Here is a 27,004-nt window from a genome sequence, read left to right on the forward strand (position 1 = left end):
AATATTTCTCATTCACTGCCTCCAGCAAGTAAATTGAATATAAATAGATGGCTAAAAAGATTAAGGATGCCATAATTATCGTTTCTGGAATTGAAATATTTCCCTTTTTAGATTTACTTAGTTTTCACACTTTCGTAACTGTTCCTATTTAATTGTCATGAGTTATAAGGTAATGATAGTTTTTTTAAAAATGCAAATGGGAATAAGTCAGTCATTTCTTCTATTCTTTCTATGCATGTGTTGTAGTCCAGTCTTTACTATTTTTCTCATTCCGCCTAACGGGCATTTTAAATAGTTACGAGGCCTAGAAATATACCCTTAAATTAAGGAATGAGAGTAGAGTGAGTGAGAAGAGAGAAAGGCTTGAAAATAATCTCATAAATTTTATTTGTCAACTGAAGCGAATTTAACTTTTTAGTGGTAGATTTTCCAGACATCCTGGAATTTGTAGCTGTGACTTGGAATATCAAAACATAGCTTAGCAATTCATTTCTATATCACTTCAGTCTGTTACTACACTGATTTGCATGAGTACTGTAAATTTTGTTATGTTAATCTGTCTTATAGTTCTAAATTCTTAGTTACTATATATGTGAATAAACATAAAATTTGGCAGGTAAATTCTTTCTTTTATAACTTTCTTTTCACTGAGTGTTTTAGGTAAACTCAAGTTTATTTTTCTGTGTGAATTTCAGAGCTAGATGTTGATAAATTTTATTTTATCCAATTAAACTTATAGATTAACTTTAGGAAAGACTAACGTGCTTTGAAAGAACAATTCATATTTATGGACCACATAGGAATTAATATTTGTTTAAGATTGATGTATCTTAAGTGGGTTTTTTTGGTGTGTTTTCTTTATTGAAGTTTTTATATTTTTTAGGATTCTTGCATCATGGATTTACATTTTAGGTTAATACTATGCAAAGTATATTTTCATTTTACTTTTTATTATTGTTAACTGTTTTGTTATTGATTTAAAACTTAACTGTAGGTTGGGCATGGTGGCTCACACCTGTAATCCCAGCTCTTTGGGAGGCCAATGCAGGCGGATCATTTGAGGTCAGGAGTAGAGTCCAGCCTGATCAACATGGTGAAAAACCGTCTCTGCTAAATACTAAAAAAAAATAGCCGGGCGTGTTGGTGCATGCCTGTAATCCCAGCTATTTGGGAGGTTGAAGCCAGAGAATCTTTCAAAACTGGGAGGCAGAAGTTGCGCCTAGGCAACAGAGCAAAACTCTGTCAAAAAAAAAACCTTAACTATATTCCATCACAAAATGTGATCTGCATTATAAAATGGAAATACATGTTTATATATGAATTATATAAACATATAAATTTAAAATATAAATATATAAAGGGAGCCTTGAATTATTACCAGATCTGATGTCAGCTGTTACAAGGTTTTTCACATGAGGTAAATAAGACAGTATTGCTTAATTGACTTTCTTTTTTTTTTTTTTTTTTTTTTGAGATGAACTATCATTCTTTTTCGCCGAGGCTGGAGTGCATTGACACAATCTTGGCTCACTGCAACCTCTGCCTACAAAGCTCAAGAGATTCTCCTGTCTCAGCCTTCCAAGTAGCTGGAATTATAGGTGCCCACAACCATGCTCAACTGATTTTTATACTTTTATTAGAGATAGTGTTTCACCAGGTTGGTCAAGCTGGTCTCCAATTCCTGACCTCTAGTGAGGAACTGGCAGACTGTCAGACTGACATTTGAGAAACTCTCAGGCTGTTTACCAAAGTAACTGTACTTCCTCACCCTTACCTCCCACCAGCAATAATTAGGGGTTCTTATTTCTCCACATTCTTCTCCACTCCTACTGTCTCTTTAAATCATAGCTCCTAATGCGAATGAATAAAATTTCATTGTGATTTTTGTCTCTATTTCATTTTTGAATGGTCCTGGCAGCCTTGTTGAAAATCAGCTGACGGTAAATATGAGTGTATATTTTGGAGTGTCTTATCTATCCCATTGATCTGTGTATTACTTATTACCAGTTTGATGAATAATGTTTTGTAATAAGTTTTTAAGTAGAACGTATTAATTAACAAATTAATTAAGTTGATAATATTATTTTTGCAAAATTGTTTGGCTATGTGGAGTGCTTTGCATTTCCCAACTGATCAGTTGTTTGTTTCTGCCAAATATTGTTAATAATAATAACAACAATAAAGGCAATTAATTTTGATATGGAATGAATTGAATCTGTAGATAAGTTTGGGGAGTATTGTCATCTTAATAATATGAAGTCTTTCAACTCACGGTCCTGTGATGTATTTCCATTTACTTAGGTCTTTAACTTCTTTTGTTGATGTTTGGTAGTTTTAAATGTACAGGTCTTACACTTACTTGTCAAAGTTATTTCTAAATATTTTCTTTTTTAGGTTATTATAAATAAGGTTTTTAAAGCATCATTCTCAATCGTTCATTGCTAGTATGTAGAAATACAAATCATTTTTGCATACAGATGTTGTGTACTGAAACTATGCTGAAACTATTTACTAGCTTTAATGTTTTTTTGTGTGGATTCCTTCAGATTTTCTATATACAAATTATGTCATCTTGAATAGAGGTAGTTTCACATCTCCTTTTTTTAATCTGTTTGCCTTTCACATCTTCCCTGGTAACCCAACAACTAATTGTTTTGGTTAGAACCTCTAGTACTATATTGAAAATGAGTTTACATGTTTCACTTATTTCTGATATAAGGGAGAAAGTTTTCAGTCTTTGGTCGATGAAAAGAGTTAAACTCTGTAAAATATTTTGAAGGGATTTATTCTGAGCTAAATATGAGTGACCATGGGCTATGATACTGTTCCCAGGAAGTCCTGAGTACATGTGCCCAGTGTGGTCAGGGTACAGCTTGGTTTTATACATTTTAGGGAGGCATGAGACATCAATCAAATAAACTAAGAAATACATTGGTTTGTTCCAGAAAGGCTTGACTGCTCAAAGCAGTGGGGTGGTTGGGTGGATTCCAGGCTTGGAGACCAAGGTTCTTTTGAAGTCTTATAATGGCTGCCCTTAGAGAATACATGACAAATGTGTTCTATTCACACCTTTTAAAAGTGCTAGACTTTCAGTTAATCTCTTCAGATTTGGGAGGGCCTGGAAGTAAAAGATTTGGGGAAATTAATAGAGATTCCGTGCAGATCCAAATTTTCCCCCACATAGGACAGCTTTGTAGGGTCATTTCAAAATATGGGGGAAAAAATATGTTTTGGGGTAAAATATTTTTACTTTATTCTTTATTTTGTTTTGTTATGCCAGAGTCAGACTGGAAAGTAAGTCACAATATATAGGGTTAATTAAAATCCATCTGATGAGAATTGATGGTTTGTAGGGCATTAGTATCCAGACCCCTTATATAGGGATTTGGGCAAGATTGCAAAATGAGAGCTTAGTCCTCATTTTTGGCATGAAATATTGTACTAGCTTTTTTTTTTCTTAATTGATGGTCTTTGCTAGTCTGAGAAAGTACTGTTTGTTGAGTGTTTTTATTTTGAGATGTGTTGGATTTTGCAAAATGATTTTTTCTGCCTGTTGAGATGATCCTGTGATTTTTGTTCATTATTCTATTAACATGATATATTTCACTGATTTTTATATGTTGAATCTGTTATAGGAAAGTGGTCCTGATCCAGACCCCAAGAGAGGGTTCTTGGATCTTGTGCAAGAAAAAATTCAGGGCAAGTCCACAATGTGAAGTGAAAGCAAGTTTATTAAGAAAGTAAAGGAATAAAAGAATGGCTACTCCATAGAGAGAGCATGCCCAAAGGCTGCTGGTTGCCCATTTTTATGGTTCTTTCTTGATGCTGTGCTAAACAAGGGGTGGATTATTCATGCCTCCCCTTTTTAGCCCATATAGGGTAACTTCCTGATGTTGCCATGGCGTTTGTAAACTGTCATGGCGCTGGTGGGAGCGCAGCAGTGAGGATGACCAGAGGTCACTCTTGTTTGTGGTCATTTTGGTTTTCGTGCATTTTGGCTGGCTCCTTTGCTGCAACCTGTTTTATTAGCAAGTTCATTATGACCTGTAGTTTTTATTACACACATTTTAGAACACATTTGCCATGTATGCTGTAAGGGCAGCCATTATAAAACCTCCTTTTTATCCTGTAACTTAGAATGCTTTAAATATCTGGGAATGCAGCCCAGTATGTTTCACATTTATTTTTCCTAGCTCCTGTTTAAGATGGAGTTGCTCTAGTTCACATGCCTCTGACAAATCTCTTCTTGTTGCAGAAATAAATCCTATGTGGTTGTTGTGTGTTATCATTTTTTATATGTTGCTGAGTGTGGCTTTCTAGTGTGGTGTTGAGGACCTTTTTGTCTGTGGTTCATTAAGGATATTGGTCTGCAGTTTCTTCTAGTTTTTTTCTCATTTTTGACAGGCTATAGCATTTTTAGTAGATTTTATTATATTTATGCCTTAAGACAACAAAACAAGTATATGCAAAAGTGGAAAGGTAATTTATGAAAACATAATGATTGTTAAATTCTGGTCTACTGTAACTAAGAGGAAAATTGTATATATATATGTCAATTGAGGACACTACCAACCTTAAAATGGATTGACATGGAAGTCCCTGATTAACATGACTTTACAGCTTAACATCCTCTCCACGATCTACACACGTTTGTAGAAAGTCTTACTTTCATGGCCAACTTTTTAACTTGTGTGACTATTTTATTTCTGCAAAGCTGTCTTAATGTCTTATTTTAATGTCAAAAAAATGAAAAGGATGAAGGAAAAACCTTTTTTTGTTTTTCACAAGCATCACCTTTGGTGTCAATTAATGAGTTTGTAGAAAGACTGGGATGACTGCTGGGCGCAGTGGCTCATGACTGTAATCCCAGCACTTTGGGAGTCCCAGGCAGGCAGATCACAAGGTCAAGAGATGGAGACCATCCAGGCCAACATGGTGAAACCCTGTCTCTACTACAAACCCAAAAATTATCTGGGTTTGGTGGCACCCACCTGTAGTTCCAGATACTTGGGAGGCTGAGGCAGGAGAATCACTTGAACCTGGGAGGGAGAGGTTGCAGTGAACCAATATCGCACCACTGCACTCCAGCCTGGCAACAGAGCAAACTCTGTCTCAAAAAAAAAAAAAAAAAAAAAAAAAATGAGAAAGACTGGCATGGTTTACATGAATTATCTGTTAGGATTAAATATTAGACATTCTACCTCTAAATGTTTGCAGTTATCTTCTTTCTTTCCTTTACTCCTTATCTTCTTTCTTTTTCCTTTTTGAAGCTAAGGCAATTCAATCAAGTATCTATAAATTTTTCCTTCCCCAAACCCTGATAAAATTCTTCATATAAGATAATGAAAGACAAGGGATGGGAGAAAAACTGTTTTCTATTTGGTCAGAAGATAGAGATAATAAATGATAGTGTGTACTTAAAGGTCAAAAGTATCTAAAAGATATAGTGATATGATTTTCTATTTAATTTATCATACATTTCATAATTGCTAAAGAAGAGCTAGTTAATAAGATCTAAAGAAATGATATGTTATGGCCATTGGATTACGTGGTGAGAGAGAGGTACAGTAGTAGACAATGACAGAGGAGACTTTGGAGATATTGAAAATATCCTGTTTGTTTAAAGAAGGGTGTTACTTACATTAATGATTTTTTATAAATTTTAACAATGCCTCCTTTTTGGAAAATTGCAGTTTGTATTAGAGAAAATGGGCTCCAGACCATTTAGTCACATACTTTTCTTTTAGATTTGTGCTGGATTTGTTCATTTTTGCAAGTTATTGGGTGTATAGAAGCTTAAAATTAATACAATTTTCTGACAAAATAATATTGTGCACTGACCTTTATTATGCTGATGATGCTTTTTTTTGCATTGAAATGTTTCTTCTGATTTTATAAAAGCACAAACAGCCTTTTCTGCCTTTTCTGTTGTTTGCATTTTTTTTTTTTTTTGCTGATAGCTTTTATTTCTTGTTCTTATGCTTTAATTATAACTCTTTAACACCTGACGACTTGTAGTTCTGAACATGTACGTTTAGTCTATTTGCCCGCATTGCATTATTTTAAAACTTACACTTACTTATATATTTATTTTTTTGAAATAGCATCTTGCCGTGTTGTGCAGGTTGGAGAGCAGTGGTGTAATCTCAGCTCACTGCAATTTCTGCCACCCAGGCTCAAGCGATACTCCTGCCTCAGCAATAACTGGGACTACCTACAGGCACGCACCACCACACCAGGCTAATTTTTGTATTTTTAGGTGAGATAGCATTTCACCATGTAGCCCAGGCTGGTCTCCAACTCCTGAGCTCAAGGGATCCGCCCCTTCTCGACCTCCCAAAGTGCTGGGATTCCAGGCATGAGCCAGCGAACCTGGCCACTCTTATTTAATTTTATTCTTTTCTGCCTAGGATATATGAGACTTCCTTAATCTGAGAATTCATGATTGTCACAATTTGAAACTCTTTTTCTAGTCATTATTTTAAAAATACTGCCACTTCCTGTATTCTTTTAAAATTCTGATCAGAAATGTAGGCTTTGTCACTCTTTTCTTAAATGCCCTATAATCTCCATCATATATTAGATGCTTCTTTCTCTCTTTGCTACATATTTTTGTAGTTTTGTTAAAGTTATTTATTTTTCAATTATCTAATTAGCTTTCAACTATTTAATTTACCCAGTGATTTTTATATTTTGTTTTCTAGAGATTGTTGGTTCTTTTTAATACTTGCTCATCATTGAGAAGCATTATTTTTTCATACTTCTGAAGTACTCCATTATTTCTTCAAAAAGTAAATATTTTTTGGTTTGGTAAATTTTACATAGGAAATACGTTGGGGTCATCTTGTGCTTCTTATTCATGGTATCTTGTTTTTATTCATGTTTTGTGATTTTTTATAAAGATCTGCTTATTTCCCATAGATTTTTATTTGTGAAAGTTCTTTGAGGACTACTTTGAAGTTAAACTCCACTATAGATCATATCTGTGTATGTTTTTGTCACTTACCCGTGGCTGTTTTAAGCGTTCATTGAGTTTTTTTAGACTGCTGTCTTAAAATAATGGTAAATGAGCTAAATTTCATCACTAGAGAAAAATCATAAGTCAAAATATGTTCCAATGAAAATTTGGGGTCCTTCCTTTGAGGCAGTTGACATTTGTGTCATGGGAAGAACACCTAAAAACATTGATGTCTTTAAAAAGTTGTCAGAATAGTATGTTTCTGGAGAAATAGCTTTTGTATATGTCAGAATATAAATGCATTAGAAAAAAATTGTGATATTATTTAATCAAACTGACCTTGAGAAAGTGAATTGAATGGTGTATAAATGAGGGAATTTTTACTTTTTCATCTGCTGTTTGAATTTTTGTTTATCAGACTGCAGTTACGTATTATTTGAAGCTGAAAATGAGGGGAAGAACTACCATAAATAATAATATTAGAAACTGTTAGAAACTTATTTTTTATCCAGTGTGATTAAGTTAATGTTTGCCATTTGATAGTATGATTTCAAAATTAAGAGTTCCTCTACTGATAAACTTTCAAATATTTCTAGATGTCTGTCACCAATAAATGTTAATCTTGGATGTTACTTCATGTTAACAGGTGTTTGCAGACCATTATAAATTACCACAAATTGTTGAAAAATCTTAAACAGGAGAAGGAAGAGAGTGAAGTTAGCATCACAAAGAGAAACACGATGCTGGAAAGGGAGATTGCATTCTCAATCCGGGATAATTTCATGCAGCAGAAGGCTTTCAAGTACATGTCAGTGATTCAGGCTTTTCTCGGTTCTGTTCCACAATTAATTTTGCAGATATATATCACTCTCACTATAAGAGAATGGCCTTTGGGTAGAGGTACGTTGAGTTACTTGATGCTGAAAGACAGACAAAGGTCAATAAGGTGTACTAATATAACAGAAATTGAGAAGTTGAAATATGTAATCCCAATTTACAGTTGCACTGAATTTTTTATAAGATTGAGTTTCTATGAATTTATTTGATTAGCAGATTATAAAAAGATGCTGCTGGAATCCATAGAAATTTAATATAAATAAAAGTTAGCATCAATTTATTTTATTGACCCTGAAGGGTTAGATTAAGCTTGATGTAATATTTGGAGATGAAGTGGAAGAATTATGTTTTTATCTAAAACATATTTTTGTTATAATCTGCCTTGTATAAACAGCATTGCTTTTTTTTTTTTTTTGAGACAGAATCTCGCTTTGTTGCCCAGTCTGGAGTGCAGTGGCCCGATCTCGGCCCACTGCAAGCTCCGCCTCCCAGGTTCACACCATTCTCCTGCCTGAGCCTCCCGAGTAGCTGGGACTACAGGTGCCTGCCACCACACCCAGCTAATTTTTGCGTATTTTTAGTAGAGATGGGGTTTCACTGTGTTAGCCAGGATGGTCTCAATCTCCTGACCTCGTGATCCACCTGCCTTGGCCTCCCAAAGTACTGGGATTACTGGCATGAGCCACCACGCCCGGCCAAACAGCATTGCTTTTAATAGAAGTCGAAACTGCATGAAAATTAGAGTGTGCCTAAGACTATAAAATTTTATAAAAGTCACCAGGCAAATAGTTCTGTATCTTTTATTTTAAATTTTTACCTTAAATACAGGGAGTACATGTACAGTATATGTACAGGTTTGTTACATGGGAATATTGTGAGATACTGAGATTTGGAGTGTGGATCCCATCACCCAGATAGTAAGCATAGTATACAATAGGGAGTTTTTTTTTAGCCCACCCTGTCCTTCCCTGCACCCAATAGTGGTCGACAATGTCTGTTATTTCCATATTTATGTTCAGGTGTGCTGAATGTTCAGCTTCTGCTTATGAGTAATAAATCTATTTGGTTTTCTATTCCTGCATTTATTTGCTTAGGATAATGGCCTCCACCTGCATTTATGTTCATGCAAATGACATGATTTATTTATTTTGTATGGCTGCACAGTATTCCACATACACATACATGGAATACTATGCAACCATACAAAAGAAATTAATCAATTATTTTCCTTATCCAGTGTACCATTGATGGGCACCTGAGTTGATCCTATGTCTTTGCTATCGTGAATAGTGCAGCAATGAACATGCGACTGCATGTGTCTTGGACATAGAATGATTTATATTCCTTTGGGTACATATCCACTAATGGGATTGCTGGATTGAAAGGGTAGCTCTGTATTAAATTCTTTGGGAAACTTCCAGAGTGCTTTCCACAATGGCTGATCTAACTTATACTTCTATCAGCAGTGTGTAAGCATTCCCCTTTCTCAGCATCCTCACCCAGCATGTGTTGGTTTTTGACATGTTAATAATAGCCATTTTTGCTGGTGTGAGATACTATCTCATTGTGGTTTTGATTTGCATTTCTCTGATGATTACTGATGCTGAAATTGTGGGGGTTTTTGTTGTTATTGTTTTTTGAGCTGGAGTTTCACTCTTGTTGCCAAGGCTGGAGTGCCCTGGCATGATTTTGGCCCACTGCAACCTCCACCTCCCAGATTCAAGTGATTCTCGTGCCTCAGCCTCCCAGGTAGCTGTGATTACAGGCATGTGCCAACATGACCAGCTAATTTTTACATTTTTAGTAAAGACAAGGTTTTGCTATATTGGCCAGGCGGGTCTTGAACTCCTGACCTTAGGTTATCCACCCACCTCGGCCTCCCAAAGTGCTGGGATTATAGGAGTGAGCCACCGCACATGAACTTATGCTGAGCAGTTTTTCATATGCTTGTTGGCCACTTGTATGTCTTCTTTGGAGAAGTGTCTGTTTGTTTTCTTTTACCTTTTTTTTTTTTTTTTTTTTTTTTTTTTTTTGAGACAGAGTCTCACTTTGTCGCCCAGACTGGAGTGCAGTGGCGCAATCTCGGCTCACTGCAAGTTCTGCCTCCTGGGTTCATGCCATTCTCCTGCCTCAGCCTCCCAAGCAGCTGGGACCACAGGCGCCCACCACCACGCCCAGCTAATTTTTTTGTATTTTTAGTAGAGACGGGGTTTCACCGTATTAGCCAGGATGGTCTCGATCTCCTGACCTCGTGATCTGCCTGCCTCAGCCTCCCAAAGTGCTGGGATTACAGGCGTGAGCCACTGCACCTGGCCACTTTTGCCTATTTTTTAACAGTTATTTGTTTTGTGCTTGTTGATTTAAGTTCCCTATAGATTCTGGATCTTAAGCCTTTGCTGGATGCATAGTTTGCAAATATCTTCTCCCATTGTGTAGGTTGTCTGTTTGCTCTGTTTACAGTTTCTTTTGCTGTGCAGAAAACCTTTAGTTTAATTAGGTCCCAATTTTCTATTTTTGTTTTTTATGCAAAATTGCATTTGGGGACTTAGCTAAAATTTTTTTGCCACTATCAGTGTTTAAAATAATACTTCCTAGGTTATTTTCCACAATTTTTATAGTTCGAGGTCTTACATTTAAACATTTCATCCATTTTGCGTTAATTTTTGTATATGGTGAAAGGTAGGAGTACAGTTTAAGTCTTCTACATGTGGCTAGCCAGTTATCCTAGATTCGTTTATTTAAAAGGTAATCCTTTTCCCATTGCTTGTTTCATTGCCCTTGTCAAACATCAGATGGTTATAGGTGTGTGGCTTTATACCTGGGTTCCCTGACCTGTTTTCTTGGTCTCTGTGTCTGTTTTTGCTCCAGTGCTAAGCTGTTTTTGCTACTGCAGCTTTTAAGTGTAGTTTGAAGTCAGGTAGTGTAACATCACTGGCTTTGTTGTTTTTGCTTATGATTGCTTTGACTAATTGGGCTTTTTGTTGTTGCTGTTCCACATGAAATTTAGAATAGTATTTTTTCTAATTTTGTGAAGAATGACATTGGCAGTTTGACAGGGATAGCATCAAATAATTTGAGCTTCTGCCCATTCAGTATGATGTTGGCTATGGGTTCGTTATAGAAGACTCTTATTATTTCAGGTACATTCTTTTGATGCTTAATGTGTTGAGTTTATCATGAAGAGATGTTTGATTTTATCAATCCCTTTTTCTGTTTTGGTTTTTACTTTTGATTCTGTTTATGTGGTGATCACATTTATTGATTTGGATATGTTGAGCCAGCTTTGCATTCCAGGAAAAAAGCCTACTGTGATTGTGGTGTACTAGCTTTTTGATGCACTGTGAGATCCAGTTTGCTGAGATTTTGTTAAGGATTTTTGCATCTGTGTTCATGAGGGATATTGGCCAGAAGTTTTCTTGTGTCTCTGCCAGGTTTTGGTATCAGGCTGATGCTGGGCTCATAGAATCTGGGCTCATTGAATGAGATGGGAAAAAGGCTCCTCCACCGTTTGTTTGAATAATTATAATAGCATTGTTATGAATTCTTTGTACATCACGAAAAATTTGGCTATGAATTCATCTGCTCCAGGGATTTTTTTTTTAAATATTGGTAGGTTCTTTATTACCTAAACAATTTAAGGCATAGATATTGGCCTATTCAGAGTTTCAATCTCTTCTTGATTTAGTCTTGGGAGATTGTGTGCTTCCAAGAATTTATCTGTTGCCTCTAGATTTTCTAATTTGTGTGCATAGAGTTGTTCATAGTTGTCTCTGAGGATCTTTTGTATTTCTGTGGGATCAGTCATATACAGCCTATATTGTTTTGATTGTACTTCTTTGGATTTTCTTGTCCCTTTTTTTTTTTTTGAGACTGAGTTTTTTTCTGTCACCAAGGCTGCAGTTCAGTGACATGATCTTGGATCACTGACACTTCCATCTCCCAGGTTCAAGCAATTCTCATGCCTCAGCCTCCTGAGTAGCTGGGATTACAGGCATGCACCACCATGCCTGGTTAATTTTTCTATTTTTAATAGAGACAGTGTTTTACCATGTTGGCCAAGCTGGTCTCAAACTCTTGACCTCAAGTGATCCTCCCATGTCAACCTCTGAAAGTACTGGGATTACAGAGGTGAGTCATCATATGCAGCCTTTTTTTTTGTCTTTGTTAATTTAGATAGCACACTATCCATTTATTTATTTTATTTTCAAAGGACAACTCTTGGTTTAAGTGATCTTTTATATTTATTTTGCACCTCAGTTTCATTAACTTCTCTAGTTTTAGTTATTTTCTTCTGCTAGATTTGGTGTTGGTTCCCCCTCCCTCCCAGTTCTTTTAGGTGCAAAGTTAAATTGTTAATTTGAGATTTTTATAACTTCTTGATGAAGGCATTTTAGGGCTATAAACTTTCCAATTAACTCTGCTTTGACTGCATCCCAGAGATTTGGGAAAGTTTTTCCTATTTTCATTTATTTCAAATCATTATTTTAATTTCTGCCTTAATTTTTATATTCACCTGGGAGTTATTCTGGTGTAAGTTGTTTGATTTCCCTGTATTTTTGTATTTTGAGAGATCTTCTTGGTATTGATTTCTATTTTTATTGCACCGTGGACCAAGAGTGTGCTTCGTGTGATTTGTTTCTTTCGAATTTAATGAGGCTTGCCTTAGTAAATTGCTCAGTCAATCTTAGGCTATATTCTGTGCAGATGAAAAGAATGACAATTCTTCATTTGTTGGGTGGCATGTTCATTCTGTAGATGTGTTAGTTCCAGTTGGTCAAGTGTTGAGTTTAAGTCCAGAGTTTCTTTGTTAGTCAAGAAGAACCTGTTCTAGAAATCGGTGCTTCATTTTTGTATGTATGTGTATTTAGGACAGTGTTTGATTGTACCCATTATTATTATGTAATGTCCTTCTTTGTCCTTCTCAATTTTCACTGGTTTCACATCTGTTTTCCTGCTCTCTTTGTTTTCCATTAGCATGATGGATCTTACCCGCTCCTTTACTTTGAGGGTGCAGGTGTCATTGGATGTGAGATGAGTGCCTTGAAGACCACAGATGGTTGGGTTTGTCTTTTTATTCAGCCTACCACTGTGTGTCATTCAAGGTTAGTATTGATATGTGTGATTTTGATCCTGTTATGTTGTTAGCTGGTTGTTAGGTAGACTTCATTGTGTAGCTGCTTTAAAGTGCATGTGGGCTTGTGCTTAAGTATGCTTTTGTGAGAGCAGATACCATTCTTTCAAATGCATGTTTGGCATTCCCTTGAGTTTGTCTTGAAAGCCTAATCTACTTGAAGTGTATGCCCTTAGCATTTGTTTGTCTGATAATAATTTTATTTCTTTTTTCCTTATGAATCTTAGTTTGGTGGGATATACAATTCTTGGGTTTTTTTTTTTTTAATGTTGAAAATAGGCCACCAGTCTCTGGTTTCTGCTAAGAGGTCTGCTGCCATCCTGATGGTGTTCTCTCTATAAGTGACCTGCCACTTCTCTCTAGCTGCATTTATATTTTCATGTTTGTTTCCTTTCTTTTGTTTGTTTGTTTCTTTCTTTCTTTTTGCACTGACCTTGGTGAATCTGATGACTATGTGCCTTGGGAATGGTCATCTTACATAGCATCTGGCTGGGGTTCTCTATTTTATTTGGATTTGGATGTTGACCTCTCTAGTGTGATGAGGAAGACTTTCATGACTGTCTCCTCAAATTTATTTTTCAAGTTGCTTATTCTTTCTCCTTTTCTCTCTGGAATGCTGGTGAGTCAAGTCCTAGATTTGGTCGCTTTACATAACCCCATATTTCTTGGATGTTTTATTCATTTTGAATTATTTTTGCTTTATTATTGTTTGACCAAGTTGATTTGAAGAACCAGTCTTGGAGCTCTGAAATTCTTTCCTCAGCTTGGTCTATTCCCCTCTTAACACTTCCATTTTATTATAATGTTCTTATTGTGAAGTTTTCAGCTGAAGAAGTCAATTTTTGGTCTTTCTTTAAGTGGCTATTTCATCTTTCAGCTCTTGAATTTCTTTATTGCATTGCTTGGCTTCCTGGGTTGATTTGAAATTTTAGTAACTTACAGTAAATGTTGAAAGAGACCCAAAACGACATGCTGACTTTAGATATTCAGAAAATTTGATTCTAAATTCCCAGGCAAGGAGCTTAGCCTCTTTGACAGCCTATTTGATGGTCACCAGGTAGTCTTTGCTCCCATTTAAATTCCTCAGATAAGAAGTTTTGTCTCTGGGTGGTCTGTTTTATGGTCACCAGGTGATTTCTGCTCTCTTCAATAACATGATTGTAGTGGCAGTTACCTGAATCTACACCTAAATAACATGAAATAGAACCCCCAACACACACACTGAACCAATGTCAGTTTTCTCTTAACCTGTGTACTGGAATTACGCAAAATTATTTAAAATGCAGCCTTTGGGGGAATATGTAAGTGTACATTGAACATGTCTGCACTGTCTTTGCACCTTTTCATTACCCTATCATGTCAAATTCAAAAAATAGTCACCAGGGCCAGGGGCAGTGGCTCACGCCTGTAATCCTAGCCCTTTGGGGAGGCCGAGGCGGATGGATCACCTGAGGTCAGGAGTTAGAGACCAGCCTGGCCAACATGGAGAGATCTTGCCTCTACTAAAAATACAGAATTAACCGGGCGTGGTGGAGCATGCCTGTAATCCCAGCTACTGGGGAGGCTGAGGCAAGAGAATCACTTGAAACCGGGAGGCAGAGGTTGCAGTGAGCCAAGATGGCACCATTGATGGCACCATTGCACTCCAGCCTGGGAAATAAGAGCAAAACTCCGCCTCAAAAAATAAAATAAAATAAAAAATAAAAAATAGTCACCAGTAATGTAGACATTTAGATATATGCTGTTCAAGTATATATGAATAGGAAGATAACTAGTTGAACAGATGCATGTTGATTATCTGCAAAGGTAAAATAAAATCAAAACATTTTTATTTGGCATTTAAGAGGGAGGTGCTGGTTGCAACATGTAAAAGGAAGGTAATCGTTTTTTATTTTCAGAGTTGATAAATATAGACTTGAACAAAACATCACTAAAAGACATGGAATATATAGTATTTTATCACAAAGATGTCATTTGACATCAGATGTCATTTGAAATTCTTTCGTAACAAGGGAAGTTTTTAGCATATATGTGAACAACAAACTAAGCCTAAGAAGTTGTTTGTCAAATAAATAGATATTTGACAAGTGGGCATTCAAACCAAATGAGAAACAGTTAGGTACATGTTTACATGTGTCCAAAATTATTGAATTATATGGGACCTTCAGCAGTAAAACAAATGATGGCTGAATAAACCTATAACTATACAACCACAACCCTATCCCATGGGATAGGATCTATAGTTGGAAATTTTTTTACAAATAAGTTCTACTAGCTTCATGGCATTAGATGCAGTTTTCATTGTACGCACAGATCTGTAGACTGTGTGTATTTGTGTGTTCACTTTTCCTGTTACCACTAATTTTTTTAAAAAGGTTTATAATTATTTGCTTTCTGTTAACTGAAAAAATGTAGACGGACACCTATTTATAAACATATGAAAATTGTGTCAGTGTAGGCTGGGCATGGTGGCTCACGCCTGTAATCCTAGCATTTTAGGAGGCCAAGGTGGGTGGATCACATGAGGTTAGGGTTTCAAGACTAGCTTGGCCAACATGGTGAAGTCCTGTCTGTCTCTACTAAAAATACAATAATTAGCTGGACATGGTAGCAGGTACCTGTAATCTCAACTACTCGGGAGGCTGAGGCAAGAGAATGGCTTGAACCCAGCAGGCGGAGGATGCAGTGAGCCGAGATAGTGCCATTGCACTCCAGCCTGGGGAACAAGAGCAAACCTCCATCCCTTCCAACAACAACAACAGCAACAACAAAAAAAGCAAAAAACAGAAAGAAAATGGTACCAGTGGTCAGTGTAATACAATTTTATGGTGTGGCTGTTTTTCCCCTTTAGTCTCAGAGTCAGTCTCTCTCTCTCTCTCTCTCTCTCTCTCTCTCTCTCTCTCTCTCTCTCTCTCTCTCTCTCTCTCTCTCTCTCTCTCCCTCTCTCTCTCTCCCCCTCTCTCTACCCCCCCGCCTCCTTTCTTTCTCTATTTTTACATCGACAGGTTACATTGTATGTTTTTATTGTGTACAAGATGATGTTTGAAGTATATATATAATATGGAATAGTTAAATCCAGAGAATTAACAAATGCAGTTTCTCACATACTTATCTCTTTTTTTTGATAACAGCAATTAATATCCATTCTGTGTACATATTTCAACAATATACCTTCACTAACTGTAGTGACCCTGCTATACAATAGATCTCTTTAAATTTATTACTCCTATCTGACTGTTATTATAAATCTTCTGATAAAATTCTCCTCATTCTTTCTTTTCCTATAACCACTCCAGTCTCTGGTAACCATTGTTTCACTCTCTATAGCCACAGAGTCTTTTTTTTTTCTTTTATGTTTTCTTTTATGTTTATAAAAGTGAGACCATTTTTTTTTCACTCAACGTAATGTCCTCCAGGTTCATCCCTGTTGCTGCAGATGAGAATTTCATTCTTTTTTATAGCTGAATACTATTCCATTGTGTATATGTACCACATTTTCTTTATGTATTCATTCACTGATGGACACTTGAGGTGATTCTATATCTTGGCTACTGTGAATAATGCTGAAATAAACATGAGAGTGTATATATCTCTTCAACATACTGGATTCAATTCCTTTTGATACATTCTCAAAAGTGGAATTTCTGGATCATGCATTAGTACTAATTTCTAATTTTTGAGGAAGCTCCAAACTGTTCATGGAGTAAAATGGGTTTAGTGATGTATAGTGGGTGTAATAATTTACATTATCACCCATAATGTGCAAGAGTTTTCGTTCCTCCATATTCTTTTTTTTTTTCAACGTTTCTTTTTTCTTTTTATTCTTTAAATAATGACCATTCCAACCAGGATGAGGTGAAGTCTCATACTGGTTTTGATTTGCATGTCTTCTTTTGAAAAATGCCTTTTGAGAAAGGCCTATTAAGAGACCTATTTTCTTTATGGAGAATTGTTTATTTTTTTCTTTCTAATTTTTAAAATTTAACTTCTATTTTAGTTTTAGGGCTACATATGCAGGTTTGTTATATAAGTAAACTTGTATGATAGGGGTTTGTTGTACAAATTATTTCATCACCCAGGTATTAAGCCTAGTGTCCATTAGTTGTTTTCACTGATGTTCTCCCTCCTCCCACTCTGTAGCCTCTAATGGGCCACAGTGTGTGTTTCCCTCTGTTCGTCCATGTGTAATCATAATTCAGCTCCCAGTTGTAAGTGAGAACATGTGGTATTTGTTTGTTTTGCTTTTGAATATTTTTAAGTTCCTTGTATATTTTAATTAACCCCTTGTCTGATGTATAATTTGCAAATATTTGCTCTCATTCTATCACTCTTATTTTTTTTTTTTTTTTTTTTGTCCTGCGTGGAAGCTTGCTAGTAGGATGAAACCTCATTTGTCTGTTGGTGGTTTTGTTGCTTGTGGTTTTGAGGTCTTATCCAAAAAAAAAAAAATCCTTGCCCAGACCAAGGTCATTAAGTTTGCCCTGTGTTTTATTAGGTTTGACAGTTTAGGGTTTTCATTACATATTTATTTTTAAACGTTTTTAAAAATGTATTTTTACAGATGAGGTCTCACTGTATTGCCTAGGGTTAGTGCAGTGGCATGAGTATGGCATGCTATAGCCTTGAACTCCTAGGTTCAGGTGATCCTCCTGACTCAGACCCCTGAGTAGCTGGAACTATAGGTACATGCCACTGCACTATAGGCTTTTTAGTGTATTTGAGTTATTTTTTGTATGTGGTAAGAGATAGGGTTCTGATTTTGTTTTTCTGCATGTAGCTCTCTTGTTTTCCCAGCACCACGTATTGAAGAGACTGATTTTCCTCATTTTGTGTTCTTGGCACCTCTGTAGAATATCAGTTGGCTATCCATGTGTGGATTTATTTGTGCTCACTATACTCAGTTGCATTGGTTTATAGCATTGTGATGCCTCCAGCTCTATGGGTTCACTCCCCAAACCTATGGCCATCTTCAGGATTGCTTTGGCTATTCAGGGTTTTTTTTCTGCGGTTTCATATTAATTTTGAATTTCTTTCTATTTCTGTGAAAAATGCCATTGGTGTTTTGATAGAGATTGCATTGCATCTGTGGACCTATTTGGGTCCTATAAACATTTTAACCACATTACTTTTTTCCAATCAATTAGCATAGATATCTTTCCATTGATTTATGTTATTTTAATTTTTTATTAAGACTTCATAATTTTCAGAATGCAGATTATTTTCTACCTCCTTGGTAAAATTTACTCCAAAGGTTTTTTGTTCATTCGTTTTCCCATAGCTGTTGTAAATGGGATTATTTTCTTGAGGTTTTTTTGTAGATATTTTCATATTAGCATATGAAAACGCTAGTTAATTTATATGTTGATTTTGTAAACTGAAACTCGACTGATTTTCTGAAATAGTTCTAACTGCTTTTTAGTGGTGTGTTTAGGGATTTCCATATAATATCATTAGGAAATATGGGCAATTTTACTTCTTTCTTTCCAATTTGGGTGCCTTTTCTTTCTCTTGTCCAGTTGCTCTGGCTAAAGACTTTCAGGATTATGTTAATATAAGCAGTTAAAGTGAACCTCTTAGGCTCCTTTCAGATCTTCAGAGAGAAGCTTTCAACTTTGAACTCCCATTGAGTGTGATGTTAGCTATGGGTTTGTCATGTAAAGCGTTATTTGGTTATTCTTGTTTATGTCATTTGTTGTATTGAGTTACAATTGTTCTATGCATAATTTGTTGAGAGATTTTATTATAAAAAGATGTTGAATTTTGTCAAATGGCTTTTTTATTTATTGAAATGACCACCTAGATTTTGTTATTTATTTTGTTGATGTAATGTATGACATTTAATGATTCTTGTGTATTAAACCATTCCTGTATTCCTGTAATGTCACTTGATCATGGAAAATCATGGATGATTTTCTAAATGTGTGTTGTAACTCAGTTTCCCAGTATGCTGTTGAGGATTTTTACATTATGTTAATCAGGTATATTAGCCTGCAGTTTTCTCTTCTTTGTTGTGTCCTTGTCTGGTTTTGTATTGAGCATAATACTGGCCCCACAGAATGAACTGGAACAGTTCACATATCTTCTTTTTTTTATTTTTTTCCACTAGGTTAAAAAGAATTGATAGTAGTTATTTTTTAGTGGTAGGTAGAATGCAGCAGTTAATCTATCAGGTCCTGGGCTTTTCTTTAATGGGTAACTTTTTATTGCTGATTTGATTTCTTACCATTAATTTGTTTCTGGGTGTCAGTTATGACATCTCCTTTTTTGTCTCTGATTATATTTATTAGTGACTTTTTTTACTTTTGATTTTAGCTTTTTGTTTTTCTAATTCTTTGGTTTGGTGTATTTGGTATCTTCTTTTTGATGAAGACATTTATTGCCATAATTTTCCCTTTAAAACTGCTTTGGTCATATCCAGTAGGTTTTGATGTGTTCTGTTTCTATTTTTGTCTCAAGAAATATGGTATTTTCTGTGTAATGTCTTCATTGACTCACTGGTTGTTCAGGAGTATGTTATTTAATTTTCATGTACTTATGAATTAGTGATATCAGAAGAGATACCCTGTATGACTTTGATCTCTTCAAATTCATCAAGATGTGTTTTTTGGCCTAATGTATGATATATCCTGGAAAATGTTCCATGTATGCAGTAGAGAAGAATGTGTATTCTATAACTCTTGGATGGATAGTTCTGTAACTGTTTTGTCCATTTGCCCTACAGTGCATTTTAATCTGATGTTTACTTACTGATTTTCTGTCTGCATGATCTATTCATTTCTGAAAGTAAGGTGCTGAAGTTTTCTATTAGTACCTTGTAGTTTTTTTCTCCCTTTGCATCTATTAATATTTACATTATATATATGCATATATTAAATATATATGTATATTCCTGATATGATATTTTCTTTTTTATCCTGCTTAATTCTGTATGCTCTCTTTGTCTTTGATATTTGTTGGTTTGATTATATTAAGCCATGGCGATATTATTTGGATTTAATCTTATTGGAAGACTTCAATATTCCTTTACCTGAATATTTATGTTTTTATTTAGATTTGGAAAATTTTTTATTATTTCTCTAAATAGACTTTATACTTTTTTTTCTACAATATGCTTTTTTTTTTTTTTTTTTTAATTTGAGATGGAGTTTTGCTCTTGTTGCCCAGGCTGGAGTGCAATGGCGTGATCTTGGCTCAATGCAACCTCCGTGTCCTGGGTTCTGTGATTATCCTGCCTCAGCCTCTTGAGTAGCTGGGATTACAGGTGTCCACCAACCACACCTGACTAATTTTTGTATTTTTAGTAGAGACACAGTTTCACCATGTTGGGCACTCTGCTCTGAAACTCCTGACCATATGTGATCCACCCGCCTCCGCCTCCCAATTTGCTGCGATTACAGGTGTGAGCCATTGCACCCAGCTTTTCCTTGAACACCAGTGACTAATACATTTGTTCTTTGGATGTTATCCCATAAATCCTATGAACTTTCTAGATTTCTTTTTTTTTCTTCTGACTGTATATGTTTAATTGATCTGTCCTTGAGTTTTTCTGCTTGGCCACTTCTGTCAGTGCTCTCAATTGCATTTTTTTTTATTTTATTGTGTTTTTATCTTCAACATTTCTGTTAGTTTTTTCCTCCCATTATTTCAATCTCCTTGCTAAGTTTCTCTGATAAATTTCTGAATTGTTTGCGTTTTCCTTAAGTCCACTACATTGTCTTAAAATAAGTATTTGAATTTTTTGTCAGGCTATGTGTCCATGCCCATCTCTCTCGGATCACTCACAACTGGCACCTTATTTTGTCCACTTGGTGCCATGATGTTCTCGTCATTGATCCTGATCTTTGTGACTGTGCATTGTTATCTGCACAATGATATAGGCGCCTGATTCAGTGTTCATGGCTGGGCTTTGTTTGGAAGCTTCTTTCTACAGTAAGCCTGTCCAGAGATTCAGGGCAAGAAGAAGAAGGAAATTAAGGTCTTTAAGTCTATGATAGCTTCAGCCCTGGTAGAAGTAGGAGGAATCCTAATGCCTAGACTTTGATGGCTGAAGTAATTAGACCACCAAAGCTGACTCAGTGCCAGGTTTCACCTGTAGCCCACAGTAGAGCACTGGATGCACTCAAGGCCTGCAGCTGCCATGGTCTTCCCTCTGAGGTTTATTCAGTCAACCAGTAGGAATGTTGACTGGAACTTGACTCCATCCTGCTGAGGCCACAGTTTCTCATCTGTTGTCGGGATGTGTCTAGAAGTTTGCCCCTTGATATCATCCTCCCAAAGTGCTGGGGTGAAGGCACAGAAAAATAAAGACCCAAGTGAAAGTCCTATGTTTACTTCCTGGGCTCAAGCAATCCTCCCACTGCAGCCTCCTGAATAGCTGGGACTGTGTGTGTGTGTGTGTGTGTGTGTGTGTGTGTGTGTGTGTGTGTGTGTGTGTGTGTGTGTGTGTGTGTGTGTGTGTGTGTGTGTGTGTGTGTGTGTGTGTGTGTGTGTGTGTGTGTGTGTGTGTGTGTGTGTGTGTTTTGTAGATACAGGTTTTCACCATGTTGCCCAGGTTGATCTTGAACTCCTGGGCTCTAGTGATCCATTCACCTCAGCCTCCTAAAGGTAGGATTACAGGTATGAGTCACCATACCTGGCCAAATTTTACTTTCAAACATTTAATTTTTAGGTCATTTATTATATTCAGTCTCATTTCTCATAAATGCAGTTACAATGCTAATGTTTTAGAGTTTCACTTTGAGTATTCCTTAAGGAATAAATGGAGTGTTAATGTTCATTTTCTAAATGGTGTTAGAAAGTGAATAATAAATTTAGATGAGGGATGATTATTTTGCTATTTGGCCTCCTTGTTTTCTGGCTTAAGTTCACTGTGTATGAAGAGTGTTTTTTGTTAGTGTTTATTTGTTTGTTTGTTTGTTTTTTGAGATGGAGTCTCGTTCTGTCGCCCAAGCTGAAGTCCAGTGGCGCTATCCTGGTTCACTGCAACCTCTGCCTCCTGGGTTCAAGTAATTGCCCTGCCTCAGCCTCTCGAGTAGCTGGGTCTATGCCCAGCTAATTTTTTGTATTTTCCTTAGAGATGGGGTTTCACTGTGTCGCCCAGAATGGTCTTGATCTCCTGACCTTGTGATACACCCACCTCAGCATCCCAAAGTGCTGGGATTACAGGTGTGAGCCACCGTGCCCAGCGAAGAGTGTATTTTTTTAACCTGCATGTATATGTAAAATGAATTTTTTCTCTTTCAACTGAATGTAGTACAAAAGTGCTTAAACCAATTATTCAACTACTTCATAATTTTGGTTTTCTTCCATGTGCTTATTTGTCTAATTATTGAGAGAACAATGTTGAAATTAAAATAATTTTACTTATGAAAAAGTTTCTCATAAAATTGCATGGATACATACAATCACACACATGCACACACACACTTCTTTTTTTTTTTTTTTGAGACGGAGTCTCGCTCTGTCGCCCAGGCTGGAGTGCAGTGGTGCGATCTCAGACCACTGCAAGCTCCGCCTCCTGGGTTCACGCCATTCTCCTGCCTCAGCCTCCCAAGTAGCTGGGACTACAGGCGCCCACCACTACGCCCGGCTAATTTTTTGTATTTTTAGTAGAGACGGGGTTTCACCGTGTTAGCCAGGATGGTCTCGATTTCCTGATCTTGCGATCCACCCGCCTCGGCCTCCCAAAGTGCTGGGATTACAGGCGTGAGCCACCGCTCCCGGCCACACACACTTCTTAATTTCTGTAACTTTTTATTTTTTCTGCTTCTCTAGTACCTTGTATTCCATCACTCAGCAGAATCTGTCAGCTCCACTTCCAGTATTTACTTTAACTCCACAGCTTATTTCTTCTTTTCTGTTACCACCATAGCCTAAAACACAGTTTATATTACATTAGTCTCCTATTTCACATGCTAACTTCCTAGTTGACACTCTTAACTTTCTATAAAGAATGGAACTGTCTTTTCAATGTCTAATTCAGGTAATTTTTTTTAATTGAGACTGCTTTCTATGTGCTGTCGCACCTTATAGCATCAGATCTGAATGTGTCTCTCCCATTTTATCTGTGCCAGTCTTTTCTTTGAGGGAATGTGTATATACATGTATAAATGTAGATATGTATGTATTTGCTTATTACTTGATTTTCCAAGGTGTAATATATGTTTTGCATGCCTATACTTACTGTATCCCTGAAAATGGAAGATTAACAAACCTTTCTTTTTATAAGTAAATGATTTGCTAAAGGAGGTGGGTGAGGAAGAATATATCTTAAAATGGCAAGTTTAAAAAAGAAAGTGGTCATTACTAATGAAAAATATTCTCTAACATTTTCATGTTTGTCTTTAATAGCATTGCTGATAACATGTTCCCTGTTATCAGTTACTTATGGGGCCATTCACTGCAATATACTGGCCATCCAGATCAGCAGTGATGATACTACCATTAAGCTACAGCCGATAGAATTCATCTGTGTCATGGTATGGCGTTTTTTGGAGGTTATCTCACGTGTAGTGACTCTGGCATTTTTCACTGCATCTCTGAAACTGAAGAGCCTACCCTTTTTATTAATCATATATTTTGTATCATTGTTGGCACCGTGGCTGGAGTTTTGGAAAAATGGAGCTCATCTTCCTAGCAACGCAGAAAATAATTCCAATATGGTGGGGACAGTACTGACCCTTATCTTGATCACACTACTATATGCTGCCATCAACTTCTCCTGCTGGTCAGCAGTGAAACTGCAGTTGTCAGATGACAAAATAATTGACGGGAGACAGAGGTGGAGCCATGGAATCCTACACTACAGCTTTCAGTTTTTAGAAAATGTGATAATGATATTGGTATTTAGGTTCTTTGGAGGGAAAACTTCGCTGGGTTGTTGTGACTCATTAATTGCCGTGCAGCTCATCATAACCTACCTATTGGCCATTGGCTTTATGCTCCTCTTCTATCAGTATTTGTACCCAAGGCGGTCAGGCAAAGTGTTGCCAGGACGTACTGAAAATCAGCCAGAAGCACCGTAATATTATGTAAACATCTAGAGAAAACTCAAAAGAATAAAAATAAGCAGCTGAGGAATTACTATCACTCCTGGAGTAGGGTTGGATATTTTTAAATCAAAAAAAGTATGACATATTCATAAAATATACATATGTACTTTCACAGAACAATGAGTAAAGATGCTGAATGTGACTTGTTAAGAGGCTCTTAAATTAAAAAAATATACACAGCAAAATCTTGGAAGTGGTTTCTAATAAAATTCATTTTTCTCCTGTGAACGTGCATTAGTAATTTTTGTTTTCTTAACTATAATTATACAATTCATTAAATAAAACAAAATAAAAAATCCATCTGTATCCAAAAACTGAGGAGGAAAAATGACCGTAATGCATTTTTCACCTAGTACATTTTTGGAAACTATGCCTTTAACAAGTGTTTGTAGTGTATACATTATCAGTGAACATGTTTTCTTCAGAAAGAGTATTTACCACAGGTTTTATTCTGTACTTAAGGAGAATCTGAAAGGCAAGTCTTATGAGACTGCTCCTATTTATATTAATTTAGGGGAACTAAATTAATATAAATTAATTTCTCATTGAACTTTGACTAACAGAAAGCAACTCATATTAATGCATCTTAAAGCACAAAAACTTTTCAATTAAAAATAAATAATCATGTTAATAATTTGAAATACGAATTTACATTCCTACCAACAGTGCACAAGGATTCTCTTTGCTCTACATTCTCAGTAACACTTGTCATCTTTCATCTTCATGATAATAGCTGTTCTAACATTTTTGAGAGAAGGTGCATTGTTGGTTTTAATTAGCATTTCCCTGATGATTGGTGGTGAAGCATCATTAAATATACAGTTGTTCAAAAATTGGCCAGGCACAGTAGCACATACCTGTAATTCCAGCTACTAGGGAGGCTGAGGCAGGAGAATTGCTTGAACCTAGGTGGTGGAGGTTTCAGTGAGCCAAGATCGCACCACTGCACTCCAGCCTGGGCGACAAAGTGAGACTGTCTCCAAATAAATAAATAAATAAATAAGGCCAAGTTTGATGGCTCACGCCTGTAATCCCAGCACTTTGGGAGGCCAAGATGGGCAGATCATGAGGTCAGGAGATGGAGACTGTCCTCGCTAACATGAAGAAACCCCGTCTCTACTAAAAAGACAATAAAAATTAGCTGGGCGTGTTGGCATGCACCTATAGTCCCAGCTACTCAGGAAGCTGAGCCAGGAGAATCGCTGAAACCTGGGAGGTGCAGATTGTGGGGAGGTGAGATTGCACCACTGCACTCCAGCGTGGGTGAGAGAGTGAGGCTCCATCTCAAAATAAATACATTAAATAAGTAAATAAAATAAATAAATAAAATTAAACATAGTTAAACATAAACTTGACCATTTTTGTCTTTTTTTGAGAAACGTAAATTTAGGTCCTTTGCCCGTTTTTAATAGGCTTACTTGATTTGTTGTTGTTAAGTGGTATGAGTTTCTTGTATGTATTATTATTCACCATTTATCATATATATGATTTGCAGACATTTTCTCCCAGTGTAGGGGTTGTCCCTTCACCCTCTCTGCTAATTGTTTCCTTTGCTGTGCAGAAACTTTTTAGTTTGATGTGATGCAATCCAATTGCTGTTTTTCTTGTGCTTTTGTAGTCTGTGCTTCTGGGGTGAAAGAACTGAGGTTTCAAAAATAAAATTAAAAATAGAATTACAACATGGTCCAGCTACTCTACTTCTGAATATGTACTCAAATGATATAAATTAGTATTTCAGAGAGATATTTGCATTACCTATATTCATGTCAGCATTATTCACAATAGCCAAGATAAGGAAACAACCCAAGTGCTCATCAACAGATAAAGTGTGGCACATATACACAAAGGAATATACTATACAGCCTTAAAAAAAAAAGGAGAAAGTTCTGTTATTTATTTATGATAAAATGAATGGAATTGGAAAACATTATGCTCAGTGAAATAAGACAGGTACAGAAAAACAAATATAGCATGGTCACAATTATATGTAAAATCTAAAAACGTTGAACTCATAAAAATAGTGAATATGCTAAGTGTGGTGACTCATGTCTGTTATCTCCAGCGCTTTGGGAGGATGAGGTGGTTGGCTCACTTGAGTTCAGGTGTTTGAGGCCACAGTGAGCCATAGTTGTGCCACTGCACTCCAGCCTAGGCAACACAGCAAGACCCTGACTCTTTATACAAATACACAGAAAGTAGTCAGAGATTGGAGTGTGGGGTAGTGATAGGAATACATACGGAAGGAATGACATTTGTTAAAGGGTAAAAAATGTCTATGAGGCAGGAAGTAGTTCTGGTGATCTGTTGCACAGAATGGTGATCACAGTTAAAAAGTGTACACTTCAAAATAGCTGAAAAAGGCAGGCATGGTGCCTCATGCCTGTAATCCCAGGACTTTGGGCGGCCGTGGCAGGCAGATCACTAGAGGTCAGGAGTTCAAGACCATCCTGGCCAACATGGTGAAACACCGTCTCTACGGAAAATACAAGAACTAGCCAGGTTTGGTGGCACACACCTATAGTCACAGCTACTCAGGAAGCTGAGGCAGAAGAATCACTTGAACCTGGACAGTGGAGGTTGCAGTGAGCCAAGATTGTGCCACTGCACTCCAGCCTGGGCGACAAAAGCGAAACTCCATCTGAAAAAAAAAGTTGGAAAAGTAGAGTTTAAATATTCTCACCACAATGAAATGATAAGTGTGTGAGGTGATGTATATGTTAACTAGCCCAATTTAATTATTTTGCAGTGTATACATGTATTATAAAATCACTTTGTGTCCCATAAATCTTTACAATTGTTAATTTAAAATAAAATTTCTAAAAGAATGAATTAAAATTAAACTTGGTTTGATATACATAGACAGTAATATATGCCTATGTGACCTTCTATTTGACTATTTTGCTTCTGTTATTTCTTATTTCTTGGGGAAATAATCACCATGATAAATGATGAAGAACACTAAAGCTTAATATTGTATAATTCTCATTATTTTGTTGTTTTTGTTTTTCCTCCTACTTTTTTCTACCA

At 36.3% G+C, this 27,004-nt stretch overlaps 1 protein-coding gene across 3 annotated transcripts in view; it reads left to right on the plus strand.

Moving 5' to 3' along the window:
- The window catches only part of XKR3 (XK related 3), a 92,295-nt gene extending 68,092 nt beyond the window's left edge, over positions 1–24,203 (plus strand). For 2 of the 3 annotated variants that reach the window (XM_054543010.1, XM_054543011.1), the window contains 2 exons: positions 7,605–7,858; positions 23,277–24,203. In XM_054543010.1, coding sequence (XP_054398985.1) covers positions 7,605–7,858; positions 23,277–23,950 — 928 coding nt within the window. In that variant the 3' untranslated portion in view covers positions 23,951–24,203. The remainder of the gene's footprint in view (positions 1–7,604; positions 7,859–23,276) is intronic. The other variant, XM_054543009.1, reaches the window with a different exon arrangement.
- Positions 24,204–27,004: the final 2,801 nt, after the last annotated feature.

The sequence above is a fragment of the Pongo abelii genome, chromosome 23 (assembly GCF_028885655.2).
Source record: "Pongo abelii isolate AG06213 chromosome 23, NHGRI_mPonAbe1-v2.0_pri, whole genome shotgun sequence".
Taxonomy (NCBI): Eukaryota; Metazoa; Chordata; class Mammalia; order Primates; family Hominidae; genus Pongo; species Pongo abelii.